Source organism: Monocercomonoides exilis (genome assembly GCF_001643675.1).
Source record: "Monocercomonoides exilis strain PA203 chromosome Unknown scaffold11-1913109, whole genome shotgun sequence".
Lineage (NCBI taxonomy): Eukaryota > Preaxostyla > Oxymonadida > Polymastigidae > Monocercomonoides > Monocercomonoides exilis.
The window spans coordinates 760,517-771,098 of record NW_027150556.1 but is presented as its reverse complement, the minus strand read 5'-3'; the positions used below and the strand labels follow the sequence as shown (position 1 = coordinate 771,098).

General features: G+C 47.3%; 1 protein-coding gene across 1 annotated transcript in view; it reads left to right on the top strand.

Annotated features, from left to right (window-relative positions):
* The window catches only part of MONOS_3924 (uncharacterized protein), a gene marked incomplete at its 5' end in the record, with an annotated part of 30,004 nt that extends 19,545 nt beyond the window's left edge, over positions 1–10,459 (top strand). Inside the window, one exon of the mRNA XM_067873955.1 lies at positions 41–10,459. Coding sequence (XP_067731579.1) covers positions 41–9,725 — 9,685 coding nt within the window. The 3' untranslated portion in view covers positions 9,726–10,459. The remainder of the gene's footprint in view (positions 1–40) is intronic.
* Positions 10,460–10,582: the final 123 nt, after the last annotated feature.

Sequence of the window (10,582 nt, the reverse complement as noted above, 5' to 3'; positions counted from 1 at the left end):
TCGCTAATTCTTCTGCTTTTATGCTCAACTCAACCTTCAGCAACCCTGCTTCCTCTGCTCCTCCCCGCTGCTCCTTCTCCACCAGCCGCAAGCTGATCACCAACATGTTCACATACATCCTCTTTGCCTCTGGCTTCTTCTTCGCCCCGCTGCGTTTTGACTATCTTGCGCAGATCAGCGGAATGAAGAAATTCTTCCCGACTTCTCTTCCTGGATCGTTTGCCTTGCATTACAGCATCCCTCTGTTGTTCGACCAGTTCGAAGTGATCACCTCAACTTCCCTTTCGCACAAAGCAGACAGAATCAACTCCATCTTCTGGCTGTATGGCATAGAAGATCCGCAGAACTCGCCATTTGTGATTTCGATGAAGAACCCGAATGCTTATGGCCTGCTTTTGCATGCGCTGTCGATGATTGCTCTGAAGCCCAGCCGCAGCAGCGAGGGTTTCCGTATTTCTTCTTCAAATTTGATGTCTTCCTTCTCGTCTACAGCAACTTCATCATCATCTTCCTCTTCCTCTTCCTCTTCCTCTTCCTCTTCCTCTTCCTCTTCCTCTTCCTCTTCCTCTTCCTCTTCCTCTTCCTCTTCCTCTTCCTCTTCCTCTTCCTCTTCCTCTTCTTCCTCCTCCTCTTCTTCTTCTTCTTCCTCATCTTCCTCATCTTCATCTCCATTTGTCAATCCGAATTTCGGCACGCACAGTTCGATGAGGAAGTGCATCATCCTCACCGACATCAACGACACCACAACAGACATGCGGTTCTTCATCTTCTTTGCAAGGTACTGCCAGAACAAGATCCCCTTCAGCATGCAGTCCCAGCGGAAGTCGATGAGCATCCTCTACGAGACCAACACGATGGACAACTGCACTGTCGATTCCATGCCCTTCGAGCTGATCATCCCCGAAGACGGCATATTCGACCCGCTGCAGCCAAAATTCCACCCGGCGATGTATCTTCCAGGCGATGTTGATCTCATCCTCGTCGCGGGAATGGGCGCAGGTGCCACATTCAACAACGGCTGGTCTCTTTTGTGCACCCCAGTCATCATCGCCCCCTCCGAGCAGCTCTTCCGCTGGGCGCTGTCGCCTGCCATCGGCTCTGTTGTGTCGCACCATCTCCGCACAGACACAGCCCCTGATCTTTTCGGAACAACCATCGCCACGCTCTACCCAGACACCAACGAGGCCTACCAGAGCGAGGTGCAGCGCAACGTCTGCCGCGCCAGGCTCATCCAGACGCTGCTGACTGACATTCGCGACAGCCGAATCCTCACTTTGCCTTCAGAAAAGGGCGATTTGCCACTCGATCTGGATCTTATTGCCAAATACAGTGGAAATACCACGCCAATTCTGCAGGAAGAACCAGAGGCTAGGCAGATGATTGTGTCGCCGTCGCTTTCGGCACTCAATCCAGATGCTGTTTCTGCTGTTTCTGCTGTTTCTGCTTCATCATCATCATCTTCTTCTTCTTCTTCTTCTTCTACAGCTTCTACTATTGCTGCTTCTGCTACTCCTTCATCCAACTTCCGCTTGACATTTGCTACTTCAAGAGTCACACCAGCCTTCAAAAGATTATCAATGGCATACGGGCTGAATTTCAATGCTGCTAAGAACCCAAAGACTTTGTCCTCTTCCTCTTCAGCTTCATCCACATCTTCTTCTTCCTCCTCCTCTTCCTCCTCTTCCTCCGCATCTTCTTCGTTTTCTGTTCCTCTCTTAGTTATCAGCAACTCTGTTCCCTTGACACCTCCACACTCCGCCACATCCATCAACTCCATCCTCCACCAAAACGAGTCTTCGTCAATCTGCTCCTCAAACATGTCTATTTCCTCTTCCAAGGACGCCTCTCTCTTCGACATCAGCATCGACTCCACACAGAAAACTGACTCTTCCACCGGCAATTTAGCTTCTCTGCCCATTCAGAACAACACTTTCTCTTTGAGTCTTTCTCCAACAAGCCCAAAGTTCATCCCTGTGTCTCCGCAGGCACTTGATCCTTTGGCCGAGTTCGGTGCGAAGAAGCTGCACCAGCACAACTCGATGCACAGCCTGCGCTACAGAAGCCTCAGCAGCCACAGCAATCACAGCAGCCAGAGCAATCAGAACAGACAAGTAACAGGCGAGTCTGCTGGGAACAGCGGGTCTGCTGTGTCTGTTATTTCTATTGGATCGCCAACGACTGCTCTCTCTTCACCTACATCGCCTGTATCACCGCTTGACTGCGCTATCTCCATTGATGACTCTGCCTCAACGCCTTTCTTGTTTACAGACAGGTCTTCAGCGTTTGAGGAGGACGACGATGAAGTGTCGTCAACCACAGAAAGTGCAGAGGCCGAGCTGTCGAAGGAGTTCAAGAGCATCACGCCCAATGCATGCACACTCATATCCCTGTTCATGGCGCACTCTGAAGAAGAGGAAGAGATCTTTGCGTCGCAATGCGAGGCGGTGAAGAAGGATGTGGACATGTGGCAGGAGAAAGAGCTGGCATCTCGATCGGCGCTGCAGTGGCTGGAGTTCTGCTTCAGCTGGGAGTACAACCACATCCGCCCATTCTGCAACCTGCTCAGTATGTTCTCGTTCTCCATGATCCGCACAGTGGGCAAGCCGTTCAACAAGAACTCGCCAGTCATGTGGGCAAACGAAAAATTCCATCACGTGGTGGATGTGATGAGCAAGATGACAGAGCTCATCCTTCTGAACAGCACAAACGATTCAGACACATCATCTGCCCTTGCAACACTCTCGCCGTTCCCTTCGCCTCGTCTTCAGAATTCTCTTCCTTCATCATCGCCTTCTTCTTCTCCTTCGCAGCCATCTTCTTCTTCATCCTCTTCATCATCTTCCCCATCCTCCTCAACTCCGTCATCTTCCCCAGTAATTGCAACACCTTCATCGTCATCATCATCATCTTCTTCTTCTTCCTCTTCCTCTTCTTCTGCTGCTGCAGCTGCAGCTGCCGAGTCTCCAAACGCATCTCCAAGTGGTGCGTCTGCCATAGACGTTCTCTCCCACTCCCCGTCTCTCACAACATCTGTCGACTCCTCTTCAGCCACTGTTGCTCTGCGTGACTCATCTTCCACACCGTTTCTGTCATCTCTTCATCCTCCTTCTCTCTCTCATCTGTCTGCTGCCTCATCCTCCTCACTCATCCGGCGCCCGCACCTCATCCAGAACATCGTGCAGCTGTCGTCGCCTTCTCTACTCCAGCAGTCGCAGCAGCATCAGCTTCACAGCGACGATATAAGCGACCAGCAGTCAGAGCAAGGAAAAGAACAAGGGCAAGAAGAAGGAAAAGAGCAAGAAGTTGGACAAGAGAAGGAACAGCAGAAAGAGCAGGGACAAGAACAAGAACAAGAACAGGGACAAGAAGAAAAAGAACAACTTGAGCGAATGGAACATGATCAGAATCAAAACCAGAGCCAGAGCCAGAGCCAGAGTAAGAGCAGGAATAGAAGTCGAAGTATGACTCGAAGCAAACAAGGTACGTCAGGCACAGAGCAAGAGCCAAAGCAAAGTAGCGAGCAAAAAGAGCTTGCAGACCTGTCTCTGTTTGAGCGGAGGATTCTGATGAAGCTGCTTCAATATCACAACAGTGAGACTTCTCCAATTGGCATGACGAAGCACGAGAGAACACAAATTGTTGAGTGTGTTGTTGCATATATGGTGAAGACACACCAGGAAAAAGACACTTCTCCATCGGATTACATCACAGTGATGCTGTTCTTGTCGCTGCGGATGGCAAACGCTGAGGGAAAGGGGCTGTCGGGCATTGAAATGGATGCTTTGCTTTCACCACAAACGGTGATGGTCCATACGCTTCCTCCGAAAATAGAGCCATCTTCTGCTTTTAAGGGAAGGTGCTATCCTCAGAGCGTCATGTTCGCAGAGCTTGTACAGCTGCGTTTCCCTCTCGAAACTGCTGTTCTTCAAGTGCTCGGTCTTCTGCCAAAGAACCCAGCGTCTGCATGGCTTCCAGACATGTCGTGGAAAGACCTGTTTGTGCTGGGAGTTTTGTGCCCAGTGTACAGACCGATGATTCTGGATTTGGATCCGCAGATCCACAGCATCTTCTCTGCTATTGATCACATGCCATTTTACCCTGAAAGCCGTTCTTCTGTGCTTCTGCGCATCCTTCAGGAGACATCAGTGCCGCAGTTCTCGCAGAAGACGATGGATGCAATGGAGCTATATGACCCGTCTTTTATGAGCAATGCACACAGAGATCTGAGGCAGAACAAGTCGCACTACGTGTCGCGCTACTCGTCGGTTGTCCACTCGCCGATGGCTCTACACCAGCACTCAACACTCACCGGAGGTCTGTTTGCATCTGGTGGTGAAATGCAGCAAGGGAATTCGAAAGCAGACGAAACGCTGTCTTTCTCGTCAGCCGTGGCAGACTCTATGTTTATGATCCAGAATGAGAAGGAGCGCTCGAAGTATTCGTTCAAGCGGCAGACATTCGTGTCTGGGCTGCGGTTCTCTGGCGTCGACCCGTCTGGAAACAGCGAAGATTTGCAGTCTGAAGGTGGATCGAACCCGTTTGACGAGACGATCTTCCGAAACGACTCGCGCGAGAAGAGAGCAGACTCGTCGTACAGAAAGCGCAGGCAGTCGCTGTTCAACCAAAGAGATGTGTTAGATCCGACATCGCTGTCAGGCTACTCTGCAATCAAAGAAGCACTCGAAGGAAATTCTCCGGCGGCTGCACGTTCTCGCAACTCGCCTTCGTTTTTCCAGTCGCATTCGCCGACTGTGGCAACTCCTGTGTTCATCAGCAACACACAGCGCCGCTGGGCCGACTGGTTCAACGACGAGACACCAGAATTAGCAGAGTATCCAAACGCGCAGATGCAGCAGCTGAACATCTTCCAGCGCATGCTGCTGATTTCAGTGCTGATCCCATCTCGAACGCGAGAAGCTGTCATGCTGGGCATCAGCTCCCAGCCGCTGTTTGGGGTTGAGTCGGCGTATCTGTTTTGCGGGATGCCTTCGTATCACTACACACAAGCACACCACACACCATCACAGCAGCAGTCTGTGCTGCCATCTCCGTTCTTCTATTGTGGACTTGCTTCACTTGAGAACTTCGTTGATCCAACAGATGCCAAATCTCTGAAGTTCCGAAGCATTCTCGAGCGATTTGAGTCTCCAAAGCAGGTGATTTGTTTGACGACACAAAGCCATTCTGGAATGTCTGCTGTGGAAGATTATCGCCTGGCCTCTGATATCATCTTGCTTGCAAAGAGAAGGAAGCAGCCGATGTCTGAACTTCACATCTCTGAGGCCTATCGAGACGCGAAGATGCTGATTGAGTCGCAGTCTCGGAAAAGCGCATCGTCGCTGACGTTGATCGATGTGTGGGAGGCAGCATGGAACATCTCAGTGAAGTACCTCAACGGCAGCGTCGAAATGGGTGCTTGGATTGTTGTAGAGGGAATTCAGTATGCATCGGAGCACTACTTGAAGCTGTTTTCAGATTGGATGGAGAATACGTTTTGGAAGAAAAGAACAGATGAAAATGCTAACAGCTTGCTGCCAGCTGGTTCTGCTTCATCACCTGAGCAGTCTTCATCACCAAAAGTTCATAAAAATTGCATCTTGTGGCTGATTCTGTCGCATTCTTCATGCTTCTCGCCAGATTCAAGACTGCACGTTTTGACGCGAAATCTCTCATTCTTTGCGAAGTGCATCACAATCCGCAGTGCAATCACATTCCGTGGCCTTCTTTCGTCGTGCATTGTGGATGCGATGGGAAAAGTATCATCAGAAAAACTACTGAAAACTGTAAAGCACTGCGACCAGCTTGCAACGAAAGAATCGCTCTCCACAAGGCAATTTTTGCATCTCCTCTTCTGCTTAATATGCTCGTTCTCACTCATCACTGAGTATTTCAGAGTGAACAACGGAAGAATGAACAACAAACGCTTCTGCATTCCTTATTCAGCGCTAAGACGTCTGATGAAGTTTCTGATAAAATTGCCATCACAGCCAAACAAACAACTCTTCCAACACAAACTGTTACCAAAGAAGATGCGAACTGGCACTTCTGAAAGCTGGATATGGTCGAGCATGCTGCGGATGATCTGTGTGCATGCATATCCTTTCCTGTTGGGTGCCTTGCCAACAAGAATATTCGTCAACCTCCACCTTTCATTGATCAACCCTGAGTCATTCTCTTCAGATTCACCACTGACAGTGTATCCTGACATTCCAAACCCGTCCCACGAGACGTACTTCACAGAGATTAGCCACTATCTACACGCTGTGATCCACCCAACATCACACGGAAGGCACTCAGGTTCTGGTGTTTACGGCAGCAAAGTCAACGATATCGGCAGAAGCGACGGGGCACAGCAGACGATTGTGGAGTCGTGCCTGCACTTTACCATCGGAGACTTCTATTCGATGCCTCCGCTGGTCGCATCTACTGTGAGCGACGAGGTGTTTGAGATTCCGTTCCATTCGTGGAACGTTCGCTGGGACAACGTGGAAGCATTGAGCAATCTGCGGGCGCTGTTCTCCTCCAACTCGCCGTTCGACAGCAGCACACACTTCTCAATCATCCCGTCTTGCGACACACTTGTCTTCCATCCAGCAATCGTCCTGCGCTTCTGTGAGGAATTGCAGCAGCTCCTGCCATCGCGCTTATTCAACATGGAGAAGCTGACACAGGCTGTTATCGCTGTGTGCATGTCAGAACATTCCCTCCCACCAACTGTGCTAGGCATGCTGCGAGAGGCGAATTCGGCTAACTCCTTCATGCACACAATCAACTGCACTCTGAAGCAGCTGCCAAGCTTTTTGACTTACTCTCAGCGGATCACGCTTGACGCAACGATGGAGTCTGACTCGATTGTCCCACTTTCATTAACGACTTCTTTATCTGCGCCTGCATCTACTGCATCTTCTGCCACTGCTTTCATGCCTTCAGATAGACAGCTTAGACAAACTTCAGGGATTGCTCAAGCTCCAACAGCTCGCAAAGATAATAACTCATTCCAAAGCTCTGCTTTCTCGCTTCCTCCTGCTGAAGATATACTCACCGAACTTAACATTTCTTCGTCTTCGAGTTTTCCCAATTCTTTGTCTCCGTTCTCCAATGGCACGCCTTCAGATTTCACAGATCCCTCTCTCTCTCAGTCATTTTCTCCTTTCATGTCTTCATTTTCGTCTTCTTCCTCTTCTTCTTCTCTTTCAAATGCTCAATCTGCGCTGCCTTTCCGCTCCTCCTCGTCTCAAGTGCTGCTGAATCAAGATGGTACCAGCATGCCATCTTCCAGTTCTATTACTGATCCCAACCAGCCAAACATTCAGGCCACTGGCGCATTCGGGTTCTCTTCTGCACAACAACAGACATTCTCTCTTTCACCAAACGATTTGAGAGACGACAAAGACGAGTTCAACGACATCTCATTCATCACACTGTCTCCGTTCGATATTGAAATAAATCTGCTGTCGAGTTCATATTCCTCGTCGTTCGTGAACAGCTGGCTCCATCTGACACGCGGAGAGATTCCATTGGGCTGGATATGCAACTCGCCAGACTCAGCTGCTCATTCACTCACTACAATCAGTGAAGACAAACCACCATTGATTCTTCAGTTCCTGAACTTTGCATTGGGTACAATCGAGCAAATCCACCGATTCTTCTGCTATGTACCTATGAAGCACAGATTGCAGGGTTTGTCAGACGAGCCTTTGTCTGCTTCTTCTCTATTGGCTAAAGGCGAGGCCATGATTAAGTCTTCTGTGGTGGTGTTTCCTTCTTTCACATGCATTCCAACAGGCTTTTTGGTAACTCTGAAGCAAGAGTCCACAAAAGTGGTGAATTCGATTCTGCCGTTGCTTGCTAGGGCCAAAATTGTACAAGCTCAGCTGCAAGCAAAGACTGCTTCATCGTCATTTGGTGGAAAATCTTCAGATTCCAATAAGTCATCAAAGGTGACTTCTCTGCTGAGAACTGATCGGAATTCCAGCGGAACGAAAGGATCTACTTTGCTTTCATATTCTACATCCACTTTGTCTTCGTCACCTTCTTCTTTTGCGCAGCAGCCGCTTTCACAAGTCGGAACACCACGAAACAGAGCACCACAGATTTCTCCGTTGTCTTCAGTCCTTTCTCAGCAAAGGAATTCTATGGCTTCTGCTCCTTCTTCTTTGCAGTCTTCGTCTATCCCGTCTCTGCTCTCGCTTTCTGAGTCCTTCAAGTCATTCGATCAGAATCTGATTCGTCAGGCATTCCCAGTCTTTCAGAAGCTCTCGTCGCTTTCAAGCGACTCAACAAATGCACTGTCGTTGAATCTCCCTTCATCATACACAGATGCAGGCGTGCCAGATGCTGCTTTGTCCATCTACTCTTCTGCCTCTGTGCTTCCATTTTCAGACATCCCTCGCCTCGATGCATTCACATCAAGCTCATCCAATTTCCTCGACGGACGCGATTTTGGTGCTTCTGACGAGGCGTCGCTCTACAGAAGCCCGTCTAGCCATCAAGCTGCGTTCGAGGAATCTGTGTACCCTTCATCTTCTCTTCTGCAGGATGATCAACATTCACGATATGTGCCATTCAGCCATCAGTCAGGCCAAATAATGCCATATTTGAACAAACACAAGCATCCTAACAGGATGTCTTCAGATCGTTACGAGCAAAACGAGAAACAGATTGTTGCAATGAATCTACTAAAGTCAAAGAAGAGGTCACTCGACATCCTCCGTGCAAGATCGATTCTGATTTCAGCAGCACAAAATGCAGAAATCAATCCAATGGTGTCGCTTGCAGACATCGTGTTTGTGTATGTGCCCACAAGCATCCAGCGCATGAGCGAGATTCTCAAAGAGACGAAAGGCTCAGCGATGAATCCGTTTGTGTCCTTCTATTTTGGCGGATTGAGCGTCTTCTCGTCAAAAAGCGCTGCTTTTGAGCAAAGGAACCTTCATTTGGTGTCGCTTCCAGACAGATTCGCATCAAGCGCTTCATCAAATACACACACTTTTTACCCTGCTTCATCGTCTTCTTCTGCTCCGTCTGCTTCAATGCCTTCTGTATATTCCTCTCAACTACACCCGTCGAGTCAATCAAAACTTCAGCTTTCCTCCTCTTCTTCTATTTCTTCTTCTCTCTCTTCTCAGAAAAATTCTTCTACATTATCACTTACATCCACACAGCTTCTTTCCACTCAGAGTTTGCGCCAGCTTCCAATGCAACGCGCAAAGGGACTTTCTATCCATTCTCTTATTCCAATGAACCTGCATCCGCTGATCTCGCCGAGAATCCCGCATCTGCTGGAGATTTCTCTGCCGAATGCTCAGCGCTTCCTCAAATCGTTCACAGAGGCGGACTATCTGGATTTGCAGTCATCCAACTTTACGCAGTTTCCGCTGAACTCCTCTTCGCTGCCATTTATGAGGGCTGTCGTCTCCATCAGGACAAAGACTGGGGAGCTGCGCACGCTGGATGGAGAAATGATTGAAGACCCGCGCTCCATGCACACATCCCCCACGTCTCCTTATTCGTCCAACCTACCTTACACCACGGTTCCAATCGCGATGATTGGAGCGAATCCAATGGCTGTGAATTCGTGTGCCTTTGTGGCGGATGCTAGAACGATGCGCCCACTCCCAAATGTTTCTGACTGCACAACGTATGTCTCTGCTAATGCGTTTTCTTCTCAGCTTCGCCCGTTAAATCGGTCGTGGCTGCAGTCATCCTTTAGCAGTCCCAATTAATTGCCATCCAACAACTTTCACTGGAGTGAATAAAAATAGGTACTTTTGACCATCTTCTTTTTCTTTCATCTTCTTTTTATGGTCTTACAAGTACTTAACAACGAATAAATGTTTTATTTTTTTTCAAATAAAAAAATATTCGTGTTTAATGATTGTAGATTTATTCATCTGAACATCTTTTATCATTTATATGTCATCTTTTTATGATATGCTAGACAATATAGTAGATATTTTATGATATTTTTTATCAAGTTTTCTATTTTCTTTTCTTTTCTCTCTTTTTTTTGCAATAATTCCTTTACACATGCATTTATTGTCTTGAGTTTTCTTGCAATCAAAATATATTTCTCAATTTTTCATTTTTGATCTTCTTCTTAATTTACTGGCTCTTCAATTCGAATATTCGAAGAGCATTTTCTATTTTTTTCTATTTGAATGGTTGCAAGTTAATTTTTTTTCCTTTTCGGTGAAAAGTTGACACAAAGAAAAATAGTTTTTTTTAATTAAAAAAAAAACTAATTATTTTCTTGGAGTTAATTGTGAATTTGTATCGCTTTTGTTCCTCCTGTTTTAAAAGCTTTCAATCTTGTTATAGTTGTTTATGTTCGAAATAATTAGCCTTAATCATATTTTTTTAGTATTATTATTTCACATGCGTTGCTATTTGACATACCAACGATTAGTAAGTTTGTTTCATTTCATTTCACTTATTTTATTTTCGCAGCAATCAACGAATGTAACTCTTAAAATTTCGAAGTGACAGTATTTTTTGTTGAACTAATGTTCAAAAAGTCAAGCTGACGCTTGAATAAATTGTTATTTCAACTGAAATCTTCAAATAGTCAACAATTTTAAGT